This window comes from Malus sylvestris, chromosome 1 (genome assembly GCF_916048215.2).
Source record: "Malus sylvestris chromosome 1, drMalSylv7.2, whole genome shotgun sequence".
Lineage (NCBI taxonomy): Eukaryota > Viridiplantae > Streptophyta > Magnoliopsida > Rosales > Rosaceae > Malus > Malus sylvestris.
Genome location: NC_062260.1, coordinates 23,826,549 through 23,846,960, shown reverse-complemented (window position 1 = coordinate 23,846,960; position 20,412 = coordinate 23,826,549). Strand labels below are relative to the sequence as shown.

The window sequence follows — 20,412 nt, the reverse complement described above, 5'->3', positions numbered from 1 at the left end:
CAACTGTGAAATTTCGAGAGTAGATCCGGCAAGAAACATAACCGGTATGCCAAATTATTCGACGCGAATCTTTAACAAAAGAGTAGCGCAGTTCTTGAAAGTTGAATCTGCAGCTGAAGAAGATTTGCAGTAATTAATCAACACTTTCATTTCTGTGCTTGATTTGCACAAATATACACTTGGAACTGTATCTAACAAAACACTCTTTCAACACTGTCATCCAATCTGGTCGTGAGATTGGAAGCAGCACCTGTTCAGTAATCGAAGCACTGCATCAGCTTTTCTTCGAGCTTTCAAGGAACCGTCTGCAGCCAAGCTTTGGAGTGAAGGAATGCTCCGCGGGTTCATCAACAGCCGTCTTGCGACCTCCTCTCCTCCATCTTTGCACAGCCCCAACAGAAGAGTTATCGCGTTTTCCTTCCCTTTCGGTGAACCAAATCTTAAGAGATCGATAAGAATAGGCACTAAAATCCTGCTCTTCCCAATCTCCTGCAGTCCTTCAGAGCAACCCAAAATCTGAGCAAGCAGTGCCAAGGCATCATCTGTAATTCCCGCCTTGTCGTCCATCAACAGCTCGATGAGCAGAGGAACCGCCCCGGCGAACACAATGCTCACCTTGTTGGCATTGTAGAGTGCAAGATTGAAGAGTGCTACGGCAGCATCTTTTTTACCAGCCGGAGTGCCTTCTTTCAAAAGCCCCACCAATGCCGGAATGGCTCTAGGGCGCTTTCCAATCGTTATCTTGCAGTCATCTATCATCGACAAGCTGAAAATTGCTGCTGCTGCATTCTCTCTTGCTTCCATTGTGTTCCCCGATTCCAAGACGTTTACTATTTCGTCAATTGCTCCAGCCGCCATGATCAGAATCTTGTTGTTGTTGTAGATGGAGAGGTTGAGCAACGCTGTGACAGCGTTTTCCTGAATTCTCGGTTCATGGGATCTCAGCAACGTCACTAGAAATGGAATAGCTCCGGCCTCTGCTATTATCCTTCTATTATTCATGCCGGTTTTGGCAAGTAATCGGAGCTCATAGGCCGCTTGCCTTTGGATATCTGGGGAGCCAGTTGCTAGTTTTCCCACCAGAAACTCAGCTGTCAATTTCACAGCATCAGCAGCAGCTTTCACGACAGAAATGTGATCGACAGCATTTTCGTACAACTCCCTTTTGCTGCTGCTCCTCGCCAAATCGGAGGAAGAAGACTGCGAGGATTCAGTTGTGGGAACGTTGTTCTCCTCACACCATTGTTGCATTAGACTCCTGAGTGCGTAGTTGGGAATAAGCGCCATGTGAATCAGCTTCTGCCCGCTTTTGGGACATGTCTGGTGCCCCGAATTTATCCATTGTGCAATCGAATTTCGATCATAAGTGTGCCCGGATGCTACAATAACAGGGTCTCTAATCAAGTCCAATGAAATCGGGCAGCGAAATTCATCCGGAACATTGGGGATCAACGACTGAGAAGATGAAGAGTGATCATAAAATCTACCCGAGGGGAGACAGTGCAGTTTCATATCCTCTTTACACGGTTTTTCGATTTCACCATCTATAAAAATGATGGTTTTGCAGTACGACACAAGGGAAATAAGATTGTTTATGTTGGACACCACAATCAGCCCTCCACTCCCTGCTTGCTTGTGAGCTTCTGCCTCGAGCTTCGAAGTTTCTTCTTCGTAATCCACGGCGTTTCTCAGGCCAATGCTGCTCAGAACATCTCTCACTTTGACCAAATCTATGAACCCTTTGTTCTTCCTGTTCTTCTCACTATTGCTTCCCATCAAAACCAAAAGCTCTTCTCTTCTCTGCAGCTCTTTGAGATCGATAAAAAGCTCCGTTCTTTTCGCTTGCCGGTGGAGGAGCTCGATCTGCTCTTTGATATCTGCCGTCACGTTAAGCAAACTCAGAGGCAAAATATCATGCGCCCTCCCCAACTCCTTGACCAGCACGTAAAACTGATTCGAAACCAACTCCGTCTGCATAAGCCCCCACAGAGAGCTCCCGTCTTTACAATCTTGGATCAGAAACTTGGCTCTTCGAATCACGGAGAAAAGCTCCGTGAGGCATAGGATTGAAGAGGGAGGAAGCGGCCCGTCGGACTCTTGTATCTCTTCGAACAGAGAAGCGAGAAGCTTGATCCTCCTTATCATGGTGGAGATGTTCCGGCCCTGTAGAACCGGAAGCTTTTCCATGGAGCAAACTTCGTTGCATATGTGAACCAACGACTGTAACAACGACCCAGTTGGCAAAAATCCTGTGGAAACCATTAGAGGAGGAACAAGAGCTGCTTCCATTTCATATGTCACTATGCTTATGCCAATTCTCGTACCAAAATTTTCTGCGATTGACGTTCGAAAATGGATCAACGAGCGAAAATGCTCGGTTCTGCCTTTGCAGTTTAGGGTTTAGGATTCAAGTTCAGACCAGAGAGCAAACGAAACTCTTTCGATACCCTTTTCGTTGAAATCTTGACAAGAAGAACGTTTCTAATTTCTCGAAACAAAAAAACAAAAAATCAACATATTATTCTCAATTTCTTGTGTTAAAAATTAAAGTGATGGGTAAAGAAAGAAACGAATAATGTAATTGCATGGACTCTTGACTGTTTCTGTTTGGAAAGTTGACATTAGAGGACAAAAGAAAAGGTGATGGCAAGTAAGGGACAGAAGGGGTGAGGGAGGGATTGATGGGTTGCTGCCACTTGGAGGCACGTCGGCCTTCTAGGGTTACTTCTTTTGGAAAGGGATCCTCTCCTCTCCTGATCCCTTCCACCAAGTCTACCAAGGTCATAAATCCGGATCTTTGAAATTTGATCCAACGGATAAAGTTATTATAACTTTTAAAGAAGACTCATGTTTGTAGCCGTTTGATCAAATTTCAAAGATCCGGATTTATGGTATTAGTGGATTTGGCGGAAGGGATCCGGAGAGAGGATCGCTTTCCACTTCTTTTTTATATTTCCCCCGCCAAATTTGCTTTAAAAAATGGTTTGGATACGTTGAATGGATATTGAAGCCATTTCAAACTTGAATTCGGTGGCCTACTACAATGCCTTGGTCCTTGCACCTGCAAGTTGCAGGTTTCTCATGTCCATATATGGAATATCTTATTAGGAAACGTTGAGTGTTTGGCGCGCACATACAAAAAATATAGACTTTTGGGAAGAAAATTTGATCTGACTACTAGTGCTATAATTATTTGTTGAGTAATGCTCTTTGAACACGTAGAGTTGACTCACTCTGTAATACAGATGGCCTTACTAATAACGGTAGAATTCGGTTTTATTAGAGTGTGTCTACATGTAATGGAGGAGTTGTGCTTAGGCTCCAAAGGTGGTTTTTGATCAAATGATTGGTTGTCTTCGCTTTTTATTTTCCCCTCTTTTTTGCTCGAGGAATATTAGCCTAATTGCTTTGAAAAATTCTAGCTCCGCCTTTGTATATGTATTTTAACTACGGTTGTTCAACTACAAAAGTTTTATAATCGTTTCTTATTATATTTATTTAACTACAATGTTTAAAAGTATGAATATATTCATTAGCATTAATGACATTGTTGATATTTCGATATTGCAGTTGGTAATACTTCGACCTCAATACAATATGGGAGAAAGACCGTAAAGATTTTTTTTTATCTATTTCTTTTATAAAACTGTCTAAATATAACTAAAGACAGACACATGTAGTTATAACATATTACAACCTACGACGTATGCAAATTACGTGCCTATTAATTACAAATTTACATATATCACATGAAAAGATTTTGCCCACAGTTGAAAAGGACAAAGGATGTGACTTGTGGTTTTGGAGGTCAAATTTAAGAGGGAAAAATATAAGAAAGAAAAGAAAAAGTTAGGGAAAAAAAAAAAAAAAAAAAAAACGAGAAAGATGATTGAAAAGGAAACACTATAGCCACCTTCCTACAGCATGGCGAGGTTCTGGCCTTCCCTAGAATTCACTCCGGGTCACGGAGCTCTCAACTGAGTTGGTTAAGTTTCGCAATTCCATCACTGGTTGTGGTTTCAATTAATCTCGCGTTATTGCTCTGAAGATAAGTAATACGTATTGGTTAGTGATTGTGAGGCCCAAATTCTTGATTGAAGGAACACTAAAGGTCTCTGCCCTTCCATCCCTTAGATAGATAAAAGAGGGCAAAGCTTTTGGTTTTTCATATTGTCAAAGAGTTGAACAAGAGTTTTTCATGATATGTACACATACACTGGGATATAGGTTAAAATCTCATGTATTGTTATATTGCACAAAAGAAAAACTCTTAAGTTAAATTCAGCTTAGTTAATTGAGTAGAGAGTTAGAAAACCTAAAATAAAAACCCTAAACCCTATTAGTTATCCTTAATTTTTTAATAACTGTTAAGATCATGAAATAGTACGGTGGTAGATGAACTTATTCATCTTAATAATAGGGAGTTGTCATTGACACTCTAAATGCAGTAAAAAATACACATTTTATGAACACATGAAAGAGAAAATAAAAGTGCATATATCGTGACTATTTTACGTAAATGCATAGCTCAGGTCGATTTATATGTAGAATTTATAATATCTCCACTTTTCTCTTATTTTTGCAGTTTGTTTGCTCCTCCATCGTACGCACTTAATTACCTCTAAGTTTCAAGCAATGGTCAATACTTACTCTCAAACAAAAAACACTAGATTGTTCATTGTTTACTGTGTTGGAGAATAGGATCCAATATCGGCAATATGAAAAAATAGTATAATATGAGAGTTTTTACCTTTAATATTATTGAAGTCTTTTGTGACAAAACCTAAGACCTAATGATAAGTGATTAAGTTGAGATAATATCATTGATATTGGTGATGGGACCGTACTTTGCCTATAAGTTTCACACGTTGGTCTAGGCCTAAACAAAGTCTGCCATCAAGATTTATATTTATTACACCATGAACCTGTTAAGCTATATCAAATGATTGTACATATACTGTAATCTTGTATATTGAATCAAGAACATAGGAGATAGAGAGAGAGACTAGAGAGAAGCTAGAGAGAGAGAAGAACAATTTGATATATTTCTTAATGAGTAAGTAATTACATGATGAGTTCTTATATATAGTTACATATAACAACTAACTAACTAACTACAGTAAGATTGTGACAAGTGTCACAATGTTAAAGCACTATATTCTAACATCCCCCCTCAAGATCATGCTTTGATGAACCAAGCATGAGATTGCTGCAATGAGTTCTGAAAAGAGGACCACTCAAGCCCTTGGTAAGAATATCGGCAAACTGCTATTGAGAAGACACAAATTGCATGGATAGTTGTTTCTGTGATACCCTTTCTCGAACAAAATGCACGTCGACTTCGATGTGCTTGGTCTTTTGATGCTGAATAAGGTTGAAAGACAAGGCAATGACTGACAAATTGTCACAAAAGAGTACAGGCACACTAGGTAAAGGAATATGCAGAAAAGCTAATAATTGTTTGATCCAATCCAACTCAGCATATGTAAACGATAAAGCTTGGTATTCAGCTTCTGTGAAGGATCGAGAAACAGTTTGTTGCTTCTTAGAGGACCAGGAAATCGGACTATTGCCCAAAAAGACCACCAAACCAGTAGTAGATCTCCTGTCATTAGGGTCCCCTGCCCAATCAGCATCACTAAAAGCCTTCAACTACAAATCTCTTCTAGTATATGATATACCAAACTGCAGTGTGCCCTTCAAATATCGTAATATGCGTTTAACCGCAGTAAAATGGGATACCATTGGATTCTGCATGAACTGACAAACTTGGTGCACATAAAAAGCAATGTCGGGCCGTGTGAAAGTCAAGTATTGTAGAGCCCCTACAATACTTCTATACAACGTAGGATTGGAATAAGGTTCCCCATCCTCCTTGAGTAACCTGTTGTAAGGAAGACATGGTGTATCACACGGTTTGGCTTCAAGCATTTCAGATTTAACCAACAAATCCTCAACATATTTGGTTTGTGACAGAAACAAACCATTTGCAGTCTTAGTGATTTGAATCCTAAGAAATAGTGGAGTAAGCCTAAGTCCTTGATATCAAACTCAGTGTTGAGAGCACTAATAACCTGTGTAATTGCACCAGAAACATTGCTAGTTATAATGATGTCATCCACATAGAGAAACAACACCATAATTTCATGACCAACATGCTTAACAAACAGAGATGAGTCAGAATAGGTGTTCTCAAATCCCAAAGAAGGAAGAAACTGAGTAAATCGTTCATTCCAGGCCCTAGGAGCCTGCTTGAGACCATATAGAGATTTATGCAGCTTACACACGAGATGAGGATGGGTTGGATCTTCAAAACCTGGAGGTTGAGACATGTAGACCTCCTCTTGTAGGATGCCATGCAGGAATGCATTTTTAACATCCAATTGGCGAAGAGACCAATTAAAATGTGCAGCAAGAGCAAGAACTAACCGTACTGTAGTAGGTTTCACTACAGGGCTAAAAGTCTCCCCATAATCCAATCCAGGTTCTTGACTGAAGCCCTTAGCAACTAACTGGGCTTTGTGTCTGGCAATAGACCCATCTGAGTGTCTCTTAATCTTGAAAATCCATTTACATCCAACTAGGTTCTTGTGTGCTGGTAAGTGAACTAGACTCCAAGTGCCTTGAGCATGTAAAGCATTAACTTCTTCTTTCATGGCTGCTAACCACACAGGTACTTTGATGGCAAACTTATAGCTAGCTGGTTCAACCAAGGATAAATCAGTTCCCCCAGAATCCTGAACACTGGCTAAGAGAGCCTTCTTTTTAAAAATCCCACTTTTGCTTCTGGTTTGCATAGGATGCAAATTAAGTGGGGGAATGGGCAAAACTACTTGCAGAGTATCAGGATTAAAATCAGGTATTCCTGATCCAAAATTGGAACTTATGTCAGGTACCACAGGGATCTGAGAAGAGACTTGAATTGGAGCAGTAATGGACTGAGAACTTGGAGAGACTTCAGGTAAATCCAAGGCAGAAGGTGTTACTGATGATGATGCAGTAATAGATATACGAGAAGGTTGATGAGGTGATTCTGGGATAAAGGAGACAACTCTATTTTCTGGAGTACCTATAGGTACATGACAGTTGAAACTAGGACAGACTTGTGGTGATGAAACTGTGTTAGAAGATGTAGTCAATAATTATGTGTAGGGAAATGTTGTTCATCAAAGATAACATGCCTAGAAACAAACATTTTCTTTGTAGACACATGATAGCATAGATAGCCTTTATATTTTGTGGCATACCCAAGAAACACACACTTTGTGGTTTTAGCTTGTAATTTGGTACTATTATATGGTTTGAGGAGAGGAAAACAGGCACATCCAAAAATTCGAAGATGTGTAAGAATTGGATATGTCCCAAATAGGATCTCAAAAGGAGATTTGTGATGAAGTACATCAATAGGCATTCGATTGATGAGATAGGTGGTTGTTTGACAAGCATAAGACCAGAACTGACATGGCAACTTGGCTGTTTGTAGTAGGGTGATAGTGGTTTCAATGATATGCCTATGCTTCCTCTCAGCTACCTTATTTTGTTCAGGGGTATATGGACAAGATAGTTGATGTGAAATGCCTTTTTCAAGAAGAAAATGTTTCAATTTGTGGCTGGTATACTCTCCCCCCCCCCATCAGATTGAAGAATTTTAATTGTGGCAAAAAACTGAGTAACAAAAAAGGAATGAAAAGCAACAAATGTAGAGAACAAATCAGACTTGTTTATTAAGGTGAAAATCCAGCAATATCTTGTACATTCATCTATAAAGATGATGTAGTATTTATAACCATCAACTGATATACATGGTGCAGGACCCCACAAATCAGTATGAATAGTTTCAAAAGGAATGACAGACTTATTGACATGCTTTGGAAAAGGTAGCTTGCTAAATTTCCCTTCTAGATAGGTATGACATAGCATATGTAATGAGGGTTTGGGAATAGGTACATTAGCTTTATGTAACATCAGAGAGACAACATTATTGGTGGGATGACCTAACCTATAGTGCCACAGATTAGATTGAACAAGTTGTCCAAGAAATGCCTTAGCTTGATTATTCTTCTGGAAATTTGAAGTGGACAAAAAGTGGATATGATACAGCCCATTACTGCACAAGCCTCTGTAAAGGATCCTCCATGTGGCTTTGTCCTGAATCCAAAAACAAAAGGCATCAAATATAAGCCAGCAATTATTGTCAAGGAAAATTCAATGTACTGACAACAGGTTCTGAGTTAATTGAGGAACACAGAGCACAGAGTTCAATTTGATTGGAGAAACTGATGTATGAATAGTAGAATGACCAACATGAGATACTTTCAAACCTTCCCCATTTGCAGTGTGAATGGTTTCATTTGTTGGATATGGTGAGGCCAGGGACAGATTAGTCAAATCAGCTGTCATATGATTGGTGGCTCCAGAGTCCGTGAGCCACACTTGAGAAGAACCTGAAGAACTTGATGACTGAGGTGCAGAATTGAACATTGTGTGAATGGCTTGCATAGGGGGTTGCTGTGCATGAAACTGAGAAGGTGTGAATGAGGAATGTTAAGGAGGAGCTTGATATGAATTGTACTAAACATGATGTGGTTGCATAGTATAGGAGGACTGTGGAGAAACAGAAGTAGTGGTATGCATTCCCATGTAGTTTGGACCCTTATCATTATAGAAACAATACCAAGTGGTATGATTACTTCGACCACATATGTGACATTTGGTTTTCTCGTGTGAAAAGGCTCCATAGAATGGGGCAGTATGTCCCTCAGAATTGCACAACTGACAAATTTGAAGCATAGGTGCAGAAGGACTTCCAAACTGTTGACCAGGAGATGGACCAAGAACTCCAGGATTAGAGTTGGAAAGCACATGTGCCATAGGGGAAAACACGAGTCTAGAATTATAAAATCTCGAGCCCTGATTGAAACGACCTTTGCCCTTGTTCTTGTTTCCATTATAGGGTTTAAAACCTCCAGTGGCTACCTGAGATTGACCATGATGAGGAGAGAAACCCTGAGACTGAAACGAAGCCCCTTTTGTGTAAGTGGAACCTGTATTAGTAACCATAGCTGTCATAAGAGGATTATGAATTGAATTTTGAACAATGATTTCCTCTGCAAGTAACTGTGATCGAAAATCTTTCAGTGAAATCACACTTTCACGCCCCCTGATAACACACCTGAAAGTGTTATACTCAGCAGGCAAACCATTCAAAGCAAAAATAACAATGTCTTCATTTGCAAAATAGACCCCAGCAGCAGACAAATAGTCCCTATCTTCCTTAATGCAATGAAGATATTGAGAAATCGAATCAGACCCCTTTTTAATTGTTTGCAAATTGGATTTTGATCTGAAAAATGCTAGTCCTAGATACAGTGGAGAATTGTTCCTTTAACCTAATCCATAGATCTTTGGAGCTAGTATTACCAATCGCATAGGACATGACAATAGGTGATAAAGTTGCAGTAATCAATTGCATAATAGCTCTGTCATGCATTTTCCATACTATGTATTCATCAGTCGGAGAAGAAGAAGAGATACCAGATTCACCGAAAGACGAAGCATATTGAGATGGACAAGCGATCGAACCATCAACATACCCCATGATGCCATTGCTGTTAAGCAAAAGTTGCATCTGGAAGTGCCAATTGAGATAGTTTGAATCATCAAGCTTGACATTAACCGACGTAGAAATGGAGGAAATCAGGCCCGTAATCGGAGATTGAAGTAGTTGGAGTTGCGAAGCAATCACCATCGTGAATTCAAGATCAACTTGTCAGTGAGACAATACAACAAACACTAGGTGTGCAGAATTCAGCAAGTACTGAGGAAGAACAGAAGAACGTTACGAAACCTTAGAAATTGCAGAAAGTAGAAATTGGAGAAGACGAAGCCGGATCGGAGAAAGAAAACCAATCTGAATCAGAGAAGGCGGAAGTAACAGAGGATCGAATCTTCAAGCGTAAGCAACAATGGCGATTGATACCATGTTAAGCTATATCAAATGATTGTACATATATCGTAATCTTGTACATTGAATCAAGAACAGATGAGATAGAGAGAGAGACTAGAGATAAGCTAGAGAGAGAGAAGAACAATCTGATATATTTCTTAATGAGTAAGTAATTACATGATGAGTTCTTATATATAGTTACATAAAACAGCTAACTAACTAACTACAGTAAGATTGTGACAAGTGTCACAATGTTAAAGCACTATACTCTAACAGAACCAAGTCTACCATCTTTTGGAGATAAGTCGTTCTAGTTTCATCTGATTCATTACACGAATGTTTTTAGTATATATGATGAAGAAGATGGTGGCAATTTTTTTTTTTTTTTTGTATATATATTTTTTGATAAAGAAAATCCATGGTAATGAAGGTCAACAATAGTAGGATAATATTTGTGTCTCTCCGATAGGGTACATACTTGTCCCCACTTATAATTGACGAACTATTATCATTCAAATATCATAATCAGAACGTTAATTCTCTTTATCATCATTTAAGTATCATATTTTGAAAAAATTATTCAATTTGTATATCTTTTAGTTATCAATATGCATAAAACTAATGGACGGTTCATCACAAGGATGCTATTTGTTATCAAAACTGTTGATTGGTTTAACACGTATGGATGACTAAACGATTATTAGATTGAATGATTTTTTTTACAAATATGATATTTAGATGATGATAGAGATAACGAATTTTCAAATAGTAAATTTTTTTTATAATAAGTAAATGACAAATATTTCGAAGTAATGGACTAATAAAAACAGAAGAGAATTATCATTAAACTACAAAATAATTTTAATATTTTTGGTATAGATTGATTTCTTTGTTTGAGAGCTTGTTTGACTTGGCTGTTGGCTACACCAATCATCCTTTCTGTTTGGATTATGTGCTTTTAGTCGACTTCTTGTACATAATACCGGTCATCCCCATAATTAATAATAATAATAATAATAATACACGTTAGACTATAAATCCACTGCCTTTCTTGCTAAACAACAAAAGAATGAAACCCCATCTTATTTTCAATACACCTCTATTTATTTTTATCAATTGATCTTCTTCAATTTATCGATTAGATGACCGAAAATTAAAAAAAAAAAGCGTAAGAAGTGAAAAAAAATAGATGTGTAAATAACACCACTCATATTTTATTATCTTTTAGTTACAATTAATGTAATAATAATCGTATTTCTTAACATCATATTGTGCAATTGCATAAGTATTTTAGTACTGCTAACGTCCAAGTCCTCGTGCAGTCTACACGTTATTGGGCCTGCCGTGGTAGTCTCCCTTCTCAGAAGCCCACTTACTCAAACTCCCTCCGTCGCTCATTTATTATCTAAACTACTTTTTAATAGAATTATGGTTCTCAGTCAAAATTCCACGAAACTACTATTTTAACCTTCTCACCAAAGTTGAACAAAAATAAAAAAATATAGACAATTTAGTAATTACGTAAATATAAATTTGTTTTTAACAGCAACCTCACAGGCAAGTAGTCAATGGCGGAGCCAATATCTTACATCACGGGGGGCCTTTCACAAATATGAAACTTTATTTTTTAATGCCTAAAATACGAGATAGATTGGTTGTATTTCGATTTATTTATTTCAACTCAGAAAAATATCATACCGCATCAACCTTTAGGTTAATATGCAAGATAGAGGTAGATTATACCCATACTGTATCAACCATATAGTCACATAATCCAACTAATATTTAAGTGTAGATGGACTAGAAGTTCAAGCCAACAAAGAAAAATATCAGCCAACATTCTTAGAGTAAGTGATAAATCCTAACAATTAGATTCAATTACCGCGGTAAAAAACTTTGACCTAAATTAATCTCCTTCGTCCAAAGATGAACGTGAAGTAATTAACAAGTTGAAGAAGCTACATCATTATAACTAGAATAAGAGAATCCCAAATCCATGAATTTCAAGATTACAACTAAACTTACCAGAAATAAAATGAGGTTATGTTATATTTTATACATAGACAAGGGACAAAAAATTGCAGGATAGGCCCATGACTACCCTTGTCCTTTAGTGGCTCCGCCACTGCAAGTAGTATAGCATCCCCTATCTCCATTAATTAATAAAACACTCATTATCAACCAAAATCTTATGAAATTACCAGTTTAACTTTCTAATTAAAACAGAATATGAATAAGAAATATGGGACAGAACTGTAATTTCACACAACCAAATTTTGCTTTTTTTTTTCAAAACATCACCTACATGTAATCCTAACATATCTCTAATTAAAAAATAAAAATTAAAAAAAAACTTCTCACTCCCACATTATCTATCATTCCCACATTATTTATCACTCCATTCCTCTCTCCTTCTATTTCAAAAACAAAAATAAAAAATTTTCTTACACATTTTATGTGTGCCCATATGCTAGTTTTAAAATTTAAAAAACAACGGCTCATCATTGTCCCAATTTTCATAACAGATTTTTTTTTGTTTTTTTTTATAGAATTTTAAAAACTAATCACACATCATAATAAAAAAAAAAATGAAATTTGTTCATAGTGTGTGTGGGCATCTGCGGACGTGACTTAACACAATTCTATGTTCCTCAAACTCAAAGAGGAATCTCTCTTTCTTTTCAAAGTGGAACCCTTGATGTGTTTCAAAATACAAAATCTCTCCCATCCCAATCATTCAATTTTGGGTCGGTCCATATTCCTTTCTCTATGCACATTTGGCCCCACGCGTCATTCGCGAGCGTGTTGAGCAATAGTTGGGTTGAGTTTAGAACCAAAATTAACGCGTGAAGACACATTCCATCGTGCAGTTGTCTTTGTGTGTGTTTGGGAAAACGACATGCATCATGTGGGAGTGGGTTCTTGAAGGGAGGAGCACTATGGACTATTGTTGTCGTTTTTATTGCATTTCCACTCTTGCTCGACCACCACAACGTTTGAAGTGACATTATATTCCTCACTTGGTAAAAAATATCCGAGAAAGAGTGACGAAATGCGGGTGGAACCTAAAACGGTACACAAAAGGGCAACTGAGCAACTTTTTGTAGGGTTTTTTTTTTTCTTTTTCTAAAAGTTAAAATACATAATTTGATTTAAAAAATGAATAAATGTTGAATCATGAAAATGTAAAAGGTAAATAGTCAACGGGTTTGATTGAGTTGGTAATGATTTTTTTTTTGGTTAAATCAATGCCTAGATTCGAATTTCACTGTCGACAATACCTCTTGGTGGGCGATCTGTCAAAACAAAAAAAAATATGGAATTTTAACAAAAAGCTTCCGGTATTGTTCACTTTAACAAAAAATCATATTTTTACACTAAAAAGTCAATTATGATACTATTCACTTTACCTCTTATTTTGTCCTTATCGTTAAAACTCAAAGTTTTCAAGTCATTTTCATTAGTTTTCCAAAAAAAAAAAAAGGTTAACACTCAATTTGTAAGTTCTTAAAAAGACTTATGGTATATCCTAACCCTGAAATGGTAAACTTTTAGCCAAAAAAAAATGTAAAAGGTAAATTTAGAACCTTGCAACTTGCATGACACTCAATCCAACTAAAGCATGATTTGGATTTTGAATATCATAAAAACAAACATTCTTTGTGCACGATGTTCTTTTTTATAAAGCGCGAAGACACATTGATATTGTATTGATATTGTCGAAAATGTATCAATAACATGGCAGTACTTTTAATTGATCATTCCATAACCGCAATAACCATTTCAAATTTTGTTATATATGCACAAGGCTATATATATATGCATGTGATGGAAAGGAAATTACTCATTAGAGAAATTAAATTTTATTTTCTAATTAGCCATGAAGGGAAGTCATGAACCCCGTTCAAGCTCATCTTGCGCAGCTTGCAAGTCACTCAAGAGAAGATGCACTCCCACCTGCATTTTCGCACCCTATTTCCGCTCCGACGAGCCCAAAAAATTCGCCCAAGTTCACAAAGTGTTCGGAGCAAGCAATGTGAGCAAGATCCTAATCGAAGTCCCCGAGGATCAGCGCGCGGACACGGTGAATAGAGGCTTATGAGGCCGAGGCGAGGCTGAGAGACCCTGTTTACGGCTGCATTGGCGTCATATCTATGTTGGAAAGGAAGATGATTCAGTTACAGCATGATCTGGCCATTGCTCGAGCTCGTCTCGTTTGCTATGCTCCGAAGAATTCGCCCTCATCGTCGTCGTCATGTTCTTGTTGTCCCATGTTAGATGAGGGTACTTTCTCTGGATTTCCGGCTTGGAGTGGATTAAACGGTAACAATTTCAGCCAGAACGCATCTGAATTGATCAGCCAGCATGGACAAACTAGTGATTTTAGCTATTCTTCATATATACTCTGAATTCGTGCTCTCTCTCTCTCTCTTTGTTGGTAATTTGAAATGTGTGGACTTAATTTCTCATAAAAATGAACAATTGGGAAGGAGGAATTATGTGATTATTGACACACAATGTTACACTACAGAAATCGGAAACATAATGTACAATAATTACGAAGCAAAACAACTATTCAGTTACAATAATGTAATTAGAATGAGACACCGTCGCCTTGACGTCTCAATTACATGCAAATCCTTCTCATGCGTCGTGCGTTTAAAACTTCTATGATTTCTTCCCTATTGAAACACAAAATGTCATAAGAACACAAATAGAAGAAACAGAAAAACGAAATGGTTATCCACCCTAGTGCAAATTCGATCTTCGCCAATTTACCTCTCTCTAACAACTAACAATTTAACCCACTAACACCATCATGTGTCCAAAAAAAAAAAAAAATAATCAACCGACCCTGAAATCGATCACATTGCAATAACTCTTAATGATCAAATAAAACCCATAAACAAATTCAAATTGAAGTTGAAGTTCTGAACAATGGCGGCACCTGAAGAATGCGAGTACTTGGGGCGCTTCATCTTCTTCCCCAGCTCCACCTGAACATCCATGAACATATTCAACCTCTGCAACGCGAGCTCCTTCTCGAACTCCATCCTCTGTTTCTCCAGCTCCATCATCTGCTTCCGCTTCGAATTCTCAATCCTCTCGTACATTTCCCCAAACTTCGAAATTGCCCTAGCCAATTCCCTGCACGCCGCCCCACCCGAAAACACCGCCGCCTCATCACCGCCGTCGTCGCGGCGAATTGAGCTGTCGGTGGACCCTCCGAGGGGATTCGTATTCGGGTCGGGGGATTTGGCAGTGAGAGCGAGGATTGGGGGGTTTGGTTTGGTCGCACCGGCGGTGTTTGAGGGGGTTGAGCAGATTATGGAGTGGAGGCGGCGGTAGAAGGGCCACGTGGACGGGCCGGGCTTCGACTTTTCCAGCTTGTACTTTTTCTTCAACGTGTCGATGCGGTTCTTGCACTGGACGTCCGTCTTGAACGGCTTGGCGCCGCCGTTCTGATGGGAGTTCACGGCGTCGGCCACTTCCTTCCAGTCTTTCTGACGGAGGATGCCGCGGTTTAAATGGAGGTAGCGGTCGCCCCAGGCCGTTGTTAGTGCCAACGTGGCGTCCTCACTCCAACAGTCGTCGCGGCCTGCCGGGGCGTGGGTACGGGTCGGGCGGTCCATGGACAGATACGGGTTTGGGTGCCGAGGTGGTGGAGAGAGAGATTGGGAGTGGGAGTTGTCGGTGAGGGTAATGACTAATGATCGACAGATGAAGGAAAAGATCGGAATGAGAAGCACATGGGAATCTGGGCGTGCAATCCGCCGGCACTGACGTCAGCTGCCCTATTGGCGTTGGCCGGACTACTAAAACCTCTTTAAGTGCTTGTGAAAATTAATTAAGAATAATGATGAGAAATTTGGCAAACAAAACCTATTTACAAATGCACTTACCACATTTACCCTTCCAAAATAATTCACGATTTGGAAAAAATAAAAAAAACAAATACACATGATAACACGATATGAACAAAGCACGAAAATTAACGATAACATGTCTAATTATTGTTTTTTATTAATGTTATATTTATTGTTAATGCTATATATTTTTCAATGAGTAAATTATAATAATGATCTTTTAACTTTAACTCAGTTTGAGTAATGGTCCCTCAACTAAAAATTCATTACCATTTGTCTCTCAACTCATCAAAATGTGCAGCTATGATCATTCAACTAAAAATTTATTACCATTGGTCCCCAACTTTAACCCAATTTGAGCAATGGTCCCTTACATTTGACCCAATTGTAGCAATGATCCTTTTAACATAATTATTTTGATAAAATTATGATGAAGTTGATGAAAATGACCATAGCTACATGTTTTGATGAGTTGAGAGACCCTAATTATAGCAATGGTCCTTCCAAAATAACTTATTTTGATAAAATTCTGACGAAGTTGACGAAAATGATCGTAGCTACACATTTTGATGAGTTGATGGACCAATGATAATAGACAAAATACTATTTTTCAATTTGATTAAAGTTAATGGACCATTGCTACAATTTACTCTTTTTCAATTGACAAAATACTTAGAGATATCGATAGAATACAGTTAAGATTTTGCGAATGAGTTTGAGTTTTTTATATCTGGAAACAATAAGCGGATGAGCCATTGAGTTATTTATAATCTCACACGACAAGAAAATAATACGACACAAACACGTTAAAACAAGATACGTAATCTGGTTTATTATTTAAGCACTTCAAACTACCTTTCAATATTTCAAGTAATTTATATACAACCAAAGAATCAAAGGGATAACTACTCAATAAGTGGTGGACCCAAAATGGTATGGATAACCCAATCAAATTTTAATCATAATTCTTAATCTTCTCATAAGAATCCTTCAATTTATCACCAATCACTAAACCCCTCGCATTCATTTCCTCAAAAACCAGTTTAGCCTCCTTAAGGCTCCTCAACTTAATCAGCTTCTTGGCCAAGCTCCCAAAACTCTCCGTGTCGAGCCACGTGTCCCTCCCGCTAAAACTCCTCACAAACTTTACCGCCTGCGAGTAAAACCCCTTTCCCAGCAGCGAATCAATGACGTACACGTGTGTCGACAGCAGCGCCGGAACCTCATCGTCCACCATCCTCCTTATCAGCACCAGAGCCCCCTCCACCTTCCCTGCTTTACACGCGCCAAGAACCAGCGCGTCGTAGGTGCGCGTGTCCGCTCTCATCCCCTCTGCTTCCATTCTCGTCAGCACTCCGGCTGTCGCTTCCAAATCTCCGGAGAAACAGTACGCCATCAGCAGATAATTAAACGCCGGGACATCCGGCGGGGCTCCGACTCTCCTCATCAGATCCACCACGCCCCACGCGTCGTCCATTCTCTTCTTCCGGGTAACCACGTTGAGGATCGGGTGAAAGGTGCAGGCGTTGAGGCCGTAGTCGCCACGCGCCATAAAATCCACCACGCGCAGCGCCTCATCGACCCTCTCGATCTTACAGAGACGCGCGATGAGCGAGTCGTACGCGCTCTTGCGGGTGAACCCCCGGTCGAGACGCGCTAGGGTTTTGGTGAGGTCGTCGAGTACGGAGAGGGAGGAGTCCGTGTTGGTGAGGAACCTGAAGGTGTTGGTGGTGTTGAAGCAGTGGTCCTTGACGCGCTTGTTGAGGAGGTAGTGGAGGTTGTCGAAGTCTCTGGAGTGGCCAGCGGCGATGACCAGGTTGTCGTAGTAGGCGGTGGTGGGGACGTCAGGGAAAGGGGTGAGGGTAGGGTTTTGGGTCGAGAAGAAACGGGCGGCGTAGGTGAGGACAGATCGGGAATTTTGGGGTTTATGGGGGATTCGACGGAGGAGCGACATGGTGGCCGGTTTGGAGGGGTTAGGGTTTAAGCTGGTTAATGAAGAAGATCACAAGTTCAAAAACCCCAGTTGAGAAATGGGTAGGTGTTCATTTTGAAATGGGCTTGGGCTGAATTCTATTGGACTGGACTTTAGGTTGGGTTGGTTTTTTCTGGATTGGGTTGTAAGCTTGATATTGCACATTGGATTGAATAAAAGGAGTCTTTATGGCCCAAGTAATACATATTTTGTACCAAAATACATATTGAATGTTTTTTCTTTGATGACCCCGATATTGTACTTTTAACTAATCTAAACTTCGATGAGAGAATTCAAAGTCCGGTGTATACGAAGCACATTTGCTCTAAACAAAGTGGTTTTGCCTGAATAAGTTATGAATGATCTTAATTAATTCAGCTTAATGTGCATATTAATATTAAGCAAATAGTATTGCTTGAGTTTATGTGATTGAAACTCGGGTGCATAAAGGGGCATATATGCTCTAGTTAATGTGGCTACATCTATGTCTACATTGAACACACATTGAATTAGTAATTTTATTTGTGATTTGCATTTTTTTCATCGTTGATCACCACAACATTCACGATTTTTCAATGTCATGAAATTAGTTCATGTGAACTACTGTTGATGATAAATAGTTGATTTTATATTGTACCAGAGATTCTGAAACTCACATTCAATGGTTTGAAATTGCGCACTTGGACAATCTGACTTTGTCAAATTCCCAAAACAAAAATGCTCGTCGGTATCAAACATACAATTAATGTGTGCGATCTAAAACCACTCAGATCAATATTGTCATACGAAATCCAGAAAAAATGTCGTGATTGAACTTTTTCAGTGGTCACAGATATCTAAGATTTTCAATATTAAACCGTTTGAACAATTTTCCGTGCCAAAACAGAAGTCCACCAAAGCACTGACTTCAAAAGAGTACCGTATCCCACCGCCTACAGACAAAGATTTTGCCGCCAATGCCGACTAATCTATGAGGATGCCGACCCAACAGATATTTCCAATTTTCCAGTCGTAGTTCTTAGGGTACTGCGGAAGATGATAGCCTGCCCTTAATCGCAAGTTAATATTAAAACAGAACAAACATTCCGTATCACGACGAAACCCTTAAAAAAGAATCTTAGGATAAGCTAGCTAGCTAATAAAATCGCCTTTAAGCAGCGAGATTGTCTTGGTCTGGCTTTTCTTTTGAAAGGAAGTGAAGGGTAAATCACAAACCAGGTGGATAAAGCATGCCTAGGAAATTCTTGGAGACGACATTGCTGCATGCATGCGCGTGAAAAGCATGCAGATCCTTTGAAGCTAAAGAAAAAGTAGAGAATTTGATCTCTTGCGTTGGAGTTCTTATCTCGGTCTAAAACTTTTCCCTTTTTCTGCAGAAGGATATGAGGATATCAGATATATATGCATCATCTTTTTGTTTCCCGTAGGGACAAAGTTTGGTCTATTTTTCTGACTTAACCTTTTCACTTTTTTGTGTTATTCTTGAGCCTCCTAGCTAGTATGTCTCACTGTCTTAGAAGAGAATAAAAGCATGAAACTCAGCCCGTTCAATAATGCAAGAGTAATTAACCATTAACAATGGCGTAGCCACCCACAAGGCTAAGGTAGGTTGTAGCTTAGGGAGGTTTTTTGTAAGGGTAGTGTTATCCATGCACTCATTTTTACTTCTTACACATCTCTCTTAATTGTTGGTTGTTCGGATCGAATGAATTGAAAATGATTACTGACCAAATATTAATAAGGTTGTGTTGGAAGTAAAAATGGGTTTGTGAACAGATCTATTCTTTTGTAAACTCATGCTTATAGCCTACTCAATTTCAATACATATTATTATTTAATGCATATTTAGTAGAGAAGACGTAGTAAATAATAGTTTTATGCAAAAATTATAACATAGTTCTATCTCCAGTCCCCCTTTATTCTATTCTTTAAAGAAAAAGATGATTTACCCTATGTAATTTAGCCTCTTTGCTTCTTACCCAATAAAAGATTAATAAGTTCTTTAAATGCACAATTAAATCCCTATCTCCGCAATTCCTGACTTTCCGTTGCAATTTTTCAATGAATGTCACATTTGGTACGTTCTTAATCTCTTTATTTACTTATTCTTAATTTAATTAGTAGGTTAATTATTTATATGGTCCTTGAATTTATCGGTTAGGGTTATGATTTTGAGAATAGTTTATATTATATTGTTATTCTTTTATATTGATTATTATATATTTTATATAAGCAAAAAAATAAACACATGATTTTATGGTACTATCTTCAACTAGCCGACCCAAGAAAAAAATCCTAACTCCGTCCTTGACCATTAAATGACTGGAAATGATTCGGGTATATGTAGCGGTACTACAAATTTGAACCGCTCATTCAAATAAGAATCTAATCGTCTTCCATTGTAAAACTGTTATTGTAGCTTTGAGAATTCTTCTCTACTAGCTAGGTCTCCATACTCGTACATTTTACCTAATAAGTTAAATAAAAGTTAAATTGAAGGTGTTCGTATTCCTCTCTCTCTCTCTCCCTCCCATCTCTTTCAGTCTGAGAGAGTGCACGGAGCTCACAGAGCATCTTTCAGGAAGAAATTAGTAGGTTGGTGGTAGGTCACGATTCGATGGTCATTA

General features: G+C 38.6%; 3 protein-coding genes and 1 pseudogene across 3 annotated transcripts; 1 reads left to right on the top strand and 3 right to left on the bottom strand.

Moving 5' to 3' along the window:
• Window positions 1–18: 18 nt before the first annotated feature.
• On the bottom strand, window positions 19–2,509 carry LOC126633278 (U-box domain-containing protein 1-like). Its single transcript, XM_050303852.1, has one exon. It carries the CDS (start codon window positions 2,287–2,289, stop codon window positions 217–219), a length of 2,073 nt encoding a protein of 690 aa, XP_050159809.1. The 5' UTR covers window positions 2,290–2,509; the 3' UTR covers window positions 19–216.
• An 11,134-nt stretch (window positions 2,510–13,643) lies between these two features.
• On the top strand, window positions 13,644–14,453 carry LOC126632993 (LOB domain-containing protein 21-like; annotated as a pseudogene).
• On the bottom strand, window positions 14,429–15,778 carry LOC126632985 (trihelix transcription factor ENAP2-like). Its single transcript, XM_050303531.1, has 2 exons — window positions 14,895–15,778; window positions 14,429–14,628 (listed from the first exon to the last, which is right to left on the bottom strand). Exons 1-2 carry the CDS (start codon window positions 15,577–15,579, stop codon window positions 14,615–14,617), a joined length of 699 nt encoding a protein of 232 aa, XP_050159488.1. The 5' UTR covers window positions 15,580–15,778; the 3' UTR covers window positions 14,429–14,614.
• An 841-nt stretch (window positions 15,779–16,619) lies between these two features.
• Window positions 16,620–17,968, bottom strand: LOC126617347 (pentatricopeptide repeat-containing protein At3g56030, mitochondrial-like). Its single transcript, XM_050285427.1, has one exon. It carries the CDS (start codon window positions 17,765–17,767, stop codon window positions 16,769–16,771), a length of 999 nt encoding a protein of 332 aa, XP_050141384.1. The 5' UTR covers window positions 17,768–17,968; the 3' UTR covers window positions 16,620–16,768.
• Between the last annotated feature and the right edge of the window lie 2,444 nt (window positions 17,969–20,412).

Coding starts and splice junctions, on each gene's coding strand:
- LOC126632985 (XM_050303531.1), bottom strand. CDS start 15,579: ATGGACCGCCCGACCCGTACCCACGCCCCGGCAGGCCGCGACGACTGT.
- LOC126633278 (XM_050303852.1), bottom strand. CDS start 2,289: ATGGAAGCAGCTCTTGTTCCTCCTCTAATGGTTTCCACAGGATTTTTG.
- LOC126617347 (XM_050285427.1), bottom strand. CDS start 17,767: ATGTCGCTCCTCCGTCGAATCCCCCATAAACCCCAAAATTCCCGATCT.